The sequence below is a fragment of the Lynx canadensis genome, chromosome A3, assembly GCF_007474595.2.
Source record: "Lynx canadensis isolate LIC74 chromosome A3, mLynCan4.pri.v2, whole genome shotgun sequence".
NCBI lineage: Eukaryota > Metazoa > Chordata > Mammalia > Carnivora > Felidae > Lynx > Lynx canadensis.
In genome coordinates this window covers 120873987-120886706 of record NC_044305.1, presented here as the reverse complement: position 1 = coordinate 120886706, position 12720 = coordinate 120873987, and the positions used below count along the sequence as shown (strand labels likewise).

At 38.5% G+C, this 12720-nt stretch overlaps 1 protein-coding gene across 15 annotated transcripts in view; it reads right to left on the bottom strand.

The window, feature by feature from the left end:
- The window catches only part of ITSN2 (intersectin 2), a 151144-nt gene that overhangs the window by 59693 nt on the left and 78731 nt on the right, over nucleotides 1-12720 (bottom strand). For 11 of the 15 annotated variants that reach the window (XR_003967941.1, XM_030311539.2, XM_030311536.1 and 8 more), the window contains 5 exons: nucleotides 12248-12384; nucleotides 9165-9307; nucleotides 7810-7907; nucleotides 2412-2587; nucleotides 1729-1873 (listed from right to left, as the gene is read on the bottom strand). Coding sequence is in view for 14 of the 15 variants with exons in the window: in XM_030311539.2 (XP_030167399.1) it covers nucleotides 1729-1873; nucleotides 2412-2587; nucleotides 7810-7907; nucleotides 9165-9307; nucleotides 12248-12384 (699 nt within the window). In the remaining variant the exon portion in view is untranslated. The remainder of the gene's footprint in view (nucleotides 1-1728; nucleotides 1874-2411; nucleotides 2588-7809; nucleotides 7908-9164; nucleotides 9308-12247; nucleotides 12385-12720) is intronic. The other 4 variants (XM_030311537.1, XM_030311542.1, XM_030311540.1 and 1 more) reach the window with 1 other exon arrangement.

Genomic DNA, 12720 nt, shown 5'->3' with positions numbered 1-12720 from the left:
GTTCAAACAAAGACCAGTTTGGTATGGTGGTGCCTTAAGATAACTTTTATCTACTAAATGATTTACAATTATATATGACAGACAGACAACCATTTGAGTAGCCTTCTGTTAAAAGTTTTTCCCTGATCTCTGAACAGTGCTAATATCATTAACACCTTTGTCTTTCCAGAAGCTCACCCTCTGGTGACTGATGGGTCCTCTTTGTCCAGTCCCTTTCCCTTCCTGTTTCACACGATTTTCCTAAATTATCTTATTTATGTCTATGCCTTCTCTAATCTATATCTTAATTTTAACTTTATCTCCTGAGCTCCAGACTTGTAAGTCAGACTACTCATTGGGCCTTCCCACCAGGTTGTCTCTAAACCAGATACCTTAAAGTTGCACGGTGAGACATCATTTTTAGAGCCCACAGAACCCACTCCTCTTGCAATGCTCACCCAAGACAATGCTATCACCATCCTTCCAGTTACTCAAGCTCAAGACCCTGAGGAACCTTCTTTAACTCCCAACTTCTTCCTTACTCTCAACATTTCAATGGATTGCCAATTTTATGTCAAGTCCTAGTAATCTTAAATCCACCTCCTCTTCTATACATTTTCTTTACTGTGGTACCAGTTTACGTCATCATCTCTTGTAATTAGCTACTGTGGCATCCTTCCTTGCTTGTTTTCCTTCCTTTGCTTCCTTACACCAATCGACCCCTGTACTACTGCTGGGAGTTAGGTTTCAAAAATATACACACCTCTTGGAAACCTTCAGGGGCTGCCCACTGCCAAGCAGCTAGGCATGGTATTAAACACTTCACACATAAACCTCACCCTCTAGCTTTCCTGCTTGACCCTTTCTCCAAGATTCCTGTACTCTAGCCACACTATAAATAATTCTTGTCCTGGAAACTCTGTGTTAACATGCCTCACTGACTTTCCCCAAATTATTTTTTCACAGGAATAACTTTCCTTCTCTGTTTGCTAAAATCTTGCTTACCCTCAAAGGTCCTGCTCAAATACTTGGTCCTTTGTGAACCCTGCTCCAATTCCCAAAGAGTGAATGAGATCTCTCTCGGCTATATAGTCCTCAAGATTTTGTAGAATATCTTTATTACAACCCTTCACATACTTTACAATTATTTATATATGTGTCTGTTTCATTAGATTATGACTCCTTAATGGCAGAGATTTTTTTCCATTAAATTTCTAGCATATAAAGAAACACCTGGAACCTATCTATGGTCATGAAGTAAACATTTTTTTGAGTGAAGGTGAAATTTGTAGGGCTGTTTTGACAAAGTCTGTGATTTCTTTTCAATAATATTAACGTAACAATGCCTGCAATGGTTACATGTAAAGCAGAGGCTAAATATATGTAACATAGTTCCCACACAAATTTCTTACCAACAAAACCCCAAAAACCTCCAAGCCCACATATCTTCTCACAATAACTACAAATTAAGAATAATATAGCCAGATTTATAAAGATGACATTTTGAGCTTAGAAACCCTAGCTGCTAGCAACTGGGTGCTATGAAAATGAATTGTTGAGAAACTTCTAAGTAATAATAATAATAATTTCTTTACATCATATCACATGTCAAAGACAAGTACAGAAACCAAATACTACAAACTCTGGTTAAATGAGTAAGTAAGTGATGTCTTTGTACAAAAATTTTCTCTTTTATGTGAACATGAGCAATGTCAAAGAATAAAGCAGAGAAAAATTAAAGATACACACCTGTCCATGAATCGGTGATATAGATCCAGGGGAAACAGTACGAGTAAAAGCTGATTTTTTCTGCCATGATGTATTAACAGTTAGGTTTGTAAAAGATACATTTTGATAATCAGTCACTGATGCTGGTTGATTTGAAGAAAGTGATCTGTAAAATACAACACTTTGATGTAAATACATTTCATCATTTAAAATCTCGGGGCGCCTGGGTGGCGCAGTCGGTTGGGCGTCCGACTTCAGCCAGGTCACGATCTCGCGGTCCGTGGGTTCGTGCCCCGCGTCAGGCTCTGGGCTGATGGCTCAGAGCCTGGAGCCTGTTTCCGATTCTGTGTCTCCCTCTCTCTCTGACCCTCCCCCGTTCATGCTCTGTCTCTCTCTGTCCCAAAAATAAATAAAAACGTTGAAAAAAAAATTTAAAAAAAAAAAAAAAAAGAAATAAAATCTAATGAAGCACTACAAATTTATCAACTTATACATAATTCACATTGTGTTTAAACACAATTTTGGAAAAAAGAATTCACGAACCAAGTACTGACCTACATTTTTGTTTATTAAATTTCAGTATGAAATCTGGAACAGAAGGTACTCTTGAAGAGTCCAGCACAGATTATAATATGATTAAGTAGCAGGTTGACACAAATACATTTGCAGGGCTAAATACACTGCACTGTTAGCTAAAAACTTACTCAGAAGAAGTTGAGGTAGCAGATACTGATACTGTAGGGGGAAGTAAGGCCTTCTTAGGAGACACAGATTTTTCACCTGATGGCATTTTTTCTACGTAGTTGCAAGGAAACCAGCCAAAATTTCCTTGAAAACTACCATAAAGCCAACCAGGTTCTCCTACGGTTTTTTCATCAACCTATGGAAACAAAAAGAAGGGTTAACAATGGTTAGAATGTCACACATTTACAAAGGAAAGAGACGCAGACTATTGTACAATAGCCTCATTTTCAGAATTAAGCTCATGTAACTAAAGAGCTGAGGCATTTTCTTTTCTTTTTTATTTCTTAAAAAAAATTTTTTTTAATGTTTATTTTTTTTGAGAGAGACAGTATGAGCAGGGGAGGGGCAGAGAACAAGAGGGAAACACAGAATCTGAAGCAGGCTCCAGGCTCCACGCTGTCAACACAGAGCCCGATGCAGGACTTGAACTCATGAACCGTGAAATCATGACCTGAGCTGAAGCTGGACGCTTGACTGAGCCACCCAGGTGCCCCTTTTCTTGAGAGAGGGTGCAAGTGAGCAAGGGGGGCAGAGAGAAAGAGAGAGAGAAGTGGGGCTCACGTTTTTACCCAAAGCAGGGCTCCCGTTCACCCGAAGTGGGGCCTGAGCTCACCTGATGTGGGACTTGAACTCATGAACTGTGAGATCATGACCTGAGCTGAAGTCAGATGTTTAACAACTAAAGCCACCCAGGCACCCTGAGCTGAGGCATTTTCTACATATTAATAGGTCACTGTCTCTAATGACAGACGAAGGTGCCTTTTAGAAAAAAATGTTCACTTGTTTTGAGAGAGCAAGAGAGCGAGAGAGCAAGAGCGAGAGCGAGAGAGAGAGAGAGAGAGAGAGAAGGAGGGAGCGCATGAGCAGGGGAGGAGCAGAGACAGAGGGAGAGAGAGAATCCCAAGCAGGCTCCGTGCTGTCAGTGCAGAGCCTGACATGGGGGTCAATCTCATAAACTGTGAGATCATGATCTGAGCTGAAATCAAGAGTCAGATGCTCAATCGACTAAGCCATCCAGAAGCCCCCAAAAAATGAAATTTTAAAAAGGCACCTTTGGCTCTTGATTTTGGCTCAGATCATGATCTCACAGTTAGTGAGACTGAGCCCTGCATCTGGCTCTGTGCTGGGGAGGGAGTCTGCTTGGGATCCACTCTCTCCCTCTCCCTCTGCCTCTGCCCTTCCCAACCTGTGCCTGTTGTGCACTCTCTTTCTCTCAAAAAAATTTAATTTCATCCAAGTTAAATACACAAAAATAGTTAACAGAAACAAACAGCATTCTATATGGCTTATGATGGAAGATCCCATCACTCATTATGCCCTGATTTCCACTCCTGATAACAACTTGCCATTCGTAGTTGTTTTTCTATATCATCCTCTGTATTTCTTCCTTCCTTCCTTCCTATCCTCTCTCCCCCTCCTTCCTTCCTTCCTTCCTTCCTTCCTTCCTTCCTTCCTTCCTTCCTTCCTTCCTTCCTTCCTTCCTCCCTCCCTCCCTCCTCCTTCCTTCTTTCCTTCCTTCCAAGTAGGCTTCACACTCAGTGTGGAGCCCAATGCAGGGCTTGAACTCATGATCCTGAGATCAAGACCTGAGCTGAGATCAAGCCAGATGTTTAATACCCAAGCACCCCTATCTTCTGTATTTCTAAATAATGTATTTATACTATTATTTCCTGAATGTTTCAATTTTAAACATCATCTATTGGATTTTGATTATGGAAAATCAACATTTAACTTTTACTGCATCTTATTTTTCTATCAACACTGCTATCTCAAATTTTTTGGTTTAATTATATTTAATGTTTATATTATTATGACTAGGTAAACAAATATTTCACATCTAAATCATGTAATGTTCTGATAATTACATTTCCTTTCTTGCAAACTTGTTATTTTCCTATAGTTAATCACTAATTTTTGTTTTGTTTAGTTTTGTTTAGTTCCTATTACAGAGTCTTCTTGAGCTAAGAGAACTAGAAAACTTTCTCTAAATACTATTTTTCAACTGGTAACACATACAGGTGATTTGTAGTTTCATCTCTTCTCCCTTTTATTGCTGAGTAATATTACATTGTATAGATGTACCACAATTTGCTTGTATGTTTACCTACTGATGGACATTTGAGTTGTTTCCAGTTTTTGGCTATGATAAAACTATGAACATCTGTCTTTGTATATTGATCTTATATCCTGCAACCTTGTTAAACTCACTCATTAGTTCTATCATTGCTATGTAATAATTAAAAAATGGTGTTCTAAAATACAACAAAAGGAACCACTGATAAAATATTATCTTGTAAATCTAGTTTAAGGCTAAATTTAAAACAGCTACGCCACAGCACTAAAAATGAAGAACACAATAGACCTCAAGGAATTACTCAACCTAAAGCAGAATGCTCAGCAATATACCAATTTAAATGCTGGTCTCAAGGCAAGGATCACTGACAGGTATGAATACTGGCATTCAAACACTAACTTCCTTCCTTCCCTACAAACTTTTAAAAGCCTACTTTCTTCAATACTTTTTCCTTAAACTTTCTAGCTTTTCAAGAAGACAAGCCCCATTCATTTAATCTTTAAAATTAGACCAAGTTTGCTTTTGTAACAGGTTAATTTTAATAAATTTTGTATCTATAATTTATGGCCCTAATTAATTTTTAGTTGTCAATTTACATAGAAAGTGAAACTAAAAAAATTTACGTAAGTTCTCAGAGGTTTATGGAAACTATTACCTCAAAAATAGCATTAACATATAAGAATGCTAGAAAAACAGGTTGTCACGGAAAATGTTGCCAGGACTCAGTGGAATTTCTAATCTTTTTTCACCTTCAATCAAATCTCTTCTGCCACCCTTATCCATTAAGTTGACTAGGTCTTGCCTCCTATCTGACCAAGAATAGGGAAACCATCAGATCTGAGCTCACCTTCGAATTCAGCAAAATGTATTTCTAGTCCCATGCATCCTTTCCTTCAGCCCTCTAACCCAAACGGAAGAGCTGTCTAATCCTCCCACTACTCTCTCCTCCGATGCTCTAGGTCCTGAGCCCTCCAGCCTTACTGAGAATCATCTTCACCTGTACCCACTGGTCAGAACAGAGAGGTCTGCCAGGGAGCCATGAAGTGCCTTCCTGAGTGTTCTGTATGTTGATCTGAGTGGTAGTTTCACAGATATATACATGTGTACAAATTATCTGAGCTGTACACTAACAATTGTGCACTTTACTAAATCCACTATCATTAACCTTTTCCCTCTCTGCAGATCCTATCATTATTTAAACTTGCAAATAAACCAGCAAATTCGCTCAAGCCAAGATAAAAAAACCAAAAAATGAAACACAGAACTTCCTTCAACCCACTCTCCTCATTAATCATTTTCTCTCCCTTCCCACTTTCAAAAGCTAAGCTCCTTCAAAGAATTTTATATATTCACTGTCTCCTCTTCCTCCCTTCCAATTTCAGGTCACTGAAATCTGGCTTGTTCACCACCATTCCACTCAACTGTTTTCCTCAAGGTTAACAATAGCTCTGATACTGCTAATCTAATGGCTCTTTTCTAAGTCCTATCTTATTCACATGCAGACCACTCTTCTCAAAGTTCATTGACACTAAACTCTCCTGGCTTTTTCCTAATGACTCTAGTCGTTTCTTTTTAAGGCTCCTCTTCTTCTAATAATCCCTTTAGTGTTAGTGTCTCTTAAGGATCTTCATTCATCCGCTACGCTCAAGGCAATTACCATCACAACACAATGATGACACTCAAATTGGCCTCTGATCTCTGCCTGAGATCTCTCTAGACATCTCTGGATATTCAACTGCTATCCAGAAATCTGAAACTCATCCAAACTTGAACTTATTATAATTCTCACCTAAATTCCCTCCTTTTGATCTTCCTCTCTCAGCGAATGACATGGTCATCAACCAAGTTGTCGAAATCAGGTATCTGGTAGTAACTCATGACTCATTGGTTATATCAGCGATTTGGCAGAGAACACCCCCAAGAAACTCCAGCTGACTCAATGTTCCTGTTGTCATCGCCATCAGATTGGCTTGATGACCACGGGGGAGGTCTGCTGTAAAGCTAGTAGCTTTCTACCACCTTCCTTCCTCTGCTTTAGAATGTCCTTCTCATCAGACTACCAGCTCATTAAGTGCAGAGACTGTGTGTCTTGTTTACTATATCCCTAGCATAGCCCTCGACAAATATTTGTTGATGGTAAAAGACAGAACCAAAAATATAAATAGGTTCTTGACCAAACATGTCCAGAGATAGGCTGCATCTCTTCATTCTTAGACACAACTTCATCATCACCAACAGGTGGAGGAGGAACAGGAGGGCCAGCAGACTGTGGATTGTCAGTGGTGGCAACGGTAACAGAAGGAATGTGTAGCTGGGGATTAAACTGAGTGTTTGAACAGAGGTTTCTGGTAAAACCTATGCCAAGTACCATTAAACAGTTGCAGTGTAACTGATAAAAGACACCAAACTGGTGACTATGCAGGCTAAAAAGAAAACACCCACTGGCTAGGTATTCTAGGTAATATTACTTTAATTTACTAAGAAGAAAAGTGACACAGAGACTAAAATCCAAGTTACTATGCTTCTAAAGCCTGCATTCTTTCCATTATATCACAAAAGCTGTATCAAATGCTATTCCCTCCATCTTCTCTTATTCATCCATTTTACATGGTTTGTGACTATATAATAAAGGCCTTTAGTTTCAAGGAACAAGGGATTACATCTAGTTAGGGCTATAGAGTCTACTTCCTTCAATTCTTTTAATGGTTGTCAGAAAATAATCAGCGCCCCCAAATTTCATTGGTAATTTATTAAAACAACACAATCAGCATCACTTTTTAAAAAATGTTTATTTATTTTTGAGAGAGAGAGAGAGACAGAGAGAGAGAGAGAGAGAGAGAGAGAGAGAGAGAGAATCCAAAGTAGGCTGAGCTGTCAGCACAGAGCCTGACACAGAGTTTGAACTCAAGAGCTGTGAGATCACGGCCTGAGCCAAAGTCAGACGCCTAACCGACTGAACCACCCAGGCAACCCTCAGCATCACTATTTATGCTGTGAAGCAGTATGGCACAGCGTAAAGACCACTGGATTTGGAAATTAAAGATGTGTACTTGTGACCCACTCTGGCACAGTCCTACTGACTGTTAACATTTTGTGTAAGTCTAAGGTTCCTTACCTAGAACACAGCAGTGATAAATAATATGCAAGTCTGCAGCATCTCATTAGGGACAAATCAGATAAAGCTTAAGGTATACATTTTAAATGGTATATCACTATATAAAATTATAGAGTAATATATTACATTGTATTAAGCTTCTTCATGAGCAAAAAAGACTGTTTCCTACCTGTATTATATCCCCGGAATTAAAACTCATCTCATCATGGCTCCTGGCTTCAAAGCGGTACAATGCTCTATAATTCACCAAAGCAGTAGCTGGCTCACCTAAAGAGAAGATAATTGTCATTATCTGCTACTTTCACGTATACCCATCTTTGCGATGACTCAATATAAAGAGCCTGTAAAGTCAAAAAGAAAAAGAACTGAACATCAAACAGCAAAATGAAAATCCATTTGACAAAGGCTTGTTACAATTTAAATATGTTGTATGGCCACAGAATCAATATAAAAGCAAACAAGGACGTTTATCTTTAGGAAAGTAGGAGGCAATGATACAAAGACATGACTTGTGGGGGGCCATGAGTGAGGATGTATGGGAAGATGTAGGAGTGGTGGCAGGCGAGGCTGTGCAAAGTGCAGGCGGCTAAGCAGCAGGGTTTGATCTGTGGCAGTCAGGATACAACAGGAAGAGACAAAAAGAGAGGTCACAAATGAGGAGATTGGCAGCAAACAGGGTTCAGTGAAGAAAGAGCTCTAAATGCACCAGTATGGTTCTAAAAGAAAAACAGAAGAGCTCACAAATACACTAGCTTTGATAAGAATAAAAATATTTTACTTTATTCATTTGCAGAATGAATGCTTTAGCTTATAGAAATTTCAACAAATGTGCCAATAATAAGGATTGAAATATTTGTCTGTCCAAAAGAGATATGTATCAATACTATTTAAAGTATTTTAGGAATGGACTCTGAGGTGCATCAAAAACAAAGTATATCTTTTGAGGAAATTTCAGTGTGCAAAGACTTAAATTTTATTGGCGTTTCATTAAAATAAACAGTTTAGGGGCACCTGAGTGGCTCAGTTGGTTAAGTGTCTGACTTTGGCTCAGGTCATGATCTCACAGTCTGTGAGTTCAAGCCCCACATCAGGCTCTGTGGCTGACAGCTCAGAGCCTGGAGCCTGTTTCAGATTCTGTGTCTCCCTCTCTCTGCCCCTTCCCTGCTCACACTCTCTCTCTCCCTCTCTCTCTCAAAAATAAACATTAAAAAAAACAGTTTATAGTTAACACCAATTGAAGAAACTCTTTACAGCTGTTTACTTCAATTATGAAAATGTCAGAGTCTGTTCATAGCTAGTCAGTGATTACAATTTTCTTTTCTACATGTTGTTTTAAGACTTCTACCCTCAGTCTGTTCTAATAAGCCTACACACTCCTCCAAGTTTAATTTAGAAAAAGGTTTTTTCAGACTCAAAGGTTAACATCTACTTATATATATTTTTTCCCTCTCATCAGAATCTTTTTTTCTTGTTGCTTTCGTTGCTCTGTCTCAGAAAAATCAAATCTATCATTTTTATCCTTACCCTTACATGGTTTCTCCTCAGCCTTCCGTTCCTCCTCTTGAACTTTTTCTTGTGTTTTTTCTTCCTGGAGTCGCTTTTGTTTTTCTTCTTCCTCTTTTCTAAGGTTTTCTCTCCATAAGTTTTCTTTTCCTTGCTTTGCTTTCCTTTACATAAAAGAAAGAGAATTTGGTGCACCTGGGTGGCTCAGTTGGTTAAGGGTCCAACTTCGGCTCAGGTCATGATCTTGCGGTTAGTGAGTTCGAGCCCCGCATTGGGCTCTGTGCTGACAGCTCAGAGCCTGGAGCCTGCTTCTGATTCTGTGTCTTCCTCTCTTTCTCCCCGTCCCCTGATCATGTTTTCTCTCTCTCTCTCAAAAATAAACATTAAAAAATAATAATAAAAAAAGAATTTGTATCATGTCCTAAAATTTGTTATGCAAAAATATCAGATCTTGTGCTCAACATTGCTCCTCATCAGGGAAATACAAATCAAAACCACACTCAGATATCACCTCACGCCAGTCAGAGTGGCCAAAATGAACAAATCAGGAGACTATAGATGCCGGCGAGGATGTGGAGAAACGGGAACCCTCTTGCACTGTTGGTGGGAATGCAAATTGGTGCAGCCACTCTGGAAGACAGTGTGGAGGTTCCTCAAAAAATTAAAAATAGACCTACCCTATGACCCAGCAATAGCACTGCTAGGAATTTACCCAAGGGATACAGGAGTACTGATGCATAGGGGCACTTGTACCCCAATGTTTATAGCAGCACTCTCAACAATAGCCAAATTATGGAAAGAGCCTAAATGTCCATCAACTGATGAATGGATAAAAAAATTGTGGTTTATATACACAATGGAGTACTATATGGCAACGAGAAAGAATGAAACGTGGCCCTTTGTAGCAACATGGATGGAACTGGAGAGTGTTATGCTAAGTGAAATAAGCCATACAGAGAAAGACAGATACCATATGGTTTCACTCTTATGTGGATCCTGAGAAACTTAACAGAAACCCAATGGGGAGGGGAAGGAAAAAAAAAAAAAAAAAAGAGGTTAGAGTGGAAGAGAGCCAAAGCATAAGAGACTCTTAAAAACTAAGAACAAACTGAGGGTTGATGGGGGGGTGGGAGGGAGGGGAGGGTGGGTGATGGGTATTGAGGAGGGCACCTTTTGGGATGAGCACTGGGTGTTGTATGGAAACCAATTTGACAACAAACTTCATATATTGAAAAAAAAAAGAATAGAAACATCAAAAAAAAATATCAGATCTTGTTCCTGGCAAACTGTAGAATACACATTTCTTATGTATTTATATGCAACCTTATGAAATTATATATTATTATATAGCAAAGATGTATTAGTAGGGGATGTGGACAAACACTCTGGGGTCCTTTCTTAATTTCAACTACCGTTCCTTTTCCCAGTTAGTTCCTCTGTAACCTTCTCTGACGCTCTTTCACACCTAAGATGAATCTAGCCTGTATTTGAATTCCCAGAGCATTATAAATACCACTATAAGAGTATTTACCACATGTTTCCTGGGATAAAGCAGACTAGAGTTAACAGAATATAAAATTAAAATTCTGGTAAACTTTTTTATATATGTGTTAGTGGATGACAAACTGGTCCAGAGCCAGAAGATGGCACAGAAGCTGGACAAAGGGCAGAGGCCACATCTACAATGTGAAAACCTGACTATAACCAACAGCGTGGGACAAGGAGGGAACCTTCCTGGGCAAATGGCCAAGAAACCAAGTTGTAGTTGTTAAGACTCAGCTCTGGACCGATTCTCCATGTGATTCTCCTCTGATTTCTTCCCTCTTCCACTGCAGAAGGTGTGAGGAGGATGAGTGACATGAAAATGTACGTTACTACTATGGTTTGTTGGCCTGAAAAAAATTGTGAGCGGTAATGAAGAGATATCAAGATACTGGCAATGGGTCAGTGGAAAATTCTGACACTGTGACTAGCTGTGTAGTTACTGCATAAGGATCAGTGGCACAGTTAAGTGGCAAATAAAAGCATTCTGAATTTGAACCTCACTGTCTCTGCTTCTATATTATTTTAGTGTCTCTTGTTGGGGGCCACAAAAGTAGGGGCCTTGGAGTTAAGAGTACCATAATGATCTGTTTAGCTGTCTCCATTTCCTATTGGAATTATGAGGAGTCGAGGAGCCAGGAGTAAAACCAGAGTCTCCTTCATCACAGCCAACAGCAGCCACTCATTAAAAATGTGCTGGGAGTAGCTATTCTGAAGCCATTAAAAAGAGAGACCTGCCATATGGTAATGTGTCCTTCTTGCCTCCCTAGTAATATTAGCTCTTTCATGGGCATTACTCATCTACTTATCACTGAGGCAAAGGAATGTTGGTTCATCAATATCTGTTAATTATATTGATTTCTCACACTAGAGAACTTGGGGAAGTAACTGAGGAACATATAGAAATAAGATTCTGCAGACAGAAAAAAAAAAATCATGCCAAGTCTCTAAATAAATGGTTCTGTCAAATTCCACAACTGTCCTACTTTTCCTAGCTATAAATGGAGGCAATTGATAGATATCAGCGGTACAAAGAGAAATATGTCAACATAGCATTATACACTCCACCTTATCACTCTGTAAAATTAAGTATTTGGTTTTTGTGATCTTCCAGGAAACAGTAATAGATTTACAGTGGAGAGATGGAAATGATGACTGCCAGACATTTATGCTTGGCTCTTTAGCTAGATTATTTTAATTTAATTCTCAGTTACCTATGAAGCATACATCAATATTTCTATTTCTGAGATGGAGAAACTGGGGTTCGAAAGGTAAAGTGACTCAACCAAAGTCACCCAAATCATTAAGTGGCAGATCAAGAAGTCCAAGAAGATCAAGAAGGCCTGACTCCAAAGCCCCTATTTTTCACTAATGGAACATAAAATTGATTACTATAAACTCAGTCCCAAAGAAGACCTGAATTTCTAAAACTGACAATCTAATTAGCATCCTAGAATAATCCTTTTATTTCCCTTAAATTTTCATAGTCAAACTAAAGATATAAGCAATAAAGTTAGAAATCTAATAGTAATACAGTATAATAAATTTATCAGTTACATTACCTTACAGCCTCATCTTCTAGTTTCTTCTTCTGTATTAGCTCTGACCTTTTTCTTTCAATTTCCTTCAACTTGTCACGTTTGATCTTATAAAGTTGTTCAAGGGCTAACTGCTGTGTATTGTAGCTTTCTCTCAGTTCCTAAGGAGAAAATGAAAATAAGTCAATATACCGTTGATTTAACTATTTTTGTCTTACGTAATAATGTGGTACTTTCATTAACAGACACAAATCCTAAAGCAAGTTAAACTAAAGTAAAAAGAGTAAAAGTTTTAGAAATCTCTGGATGATTAAAAAAAAACTTGAAAACAAATATTTAAGCCTTGTAACTAACCACTGAGGACAAACATATGTTAAAATCACCTACTTTTGTATTAATTCATTTCTAAGGAATACAGATAAGACAATTTTATAAGCCAATTCTTTGATTTGGTACTTTATTTTCAATAAAAAGCCAATCCATTAAAAATGTGGGGA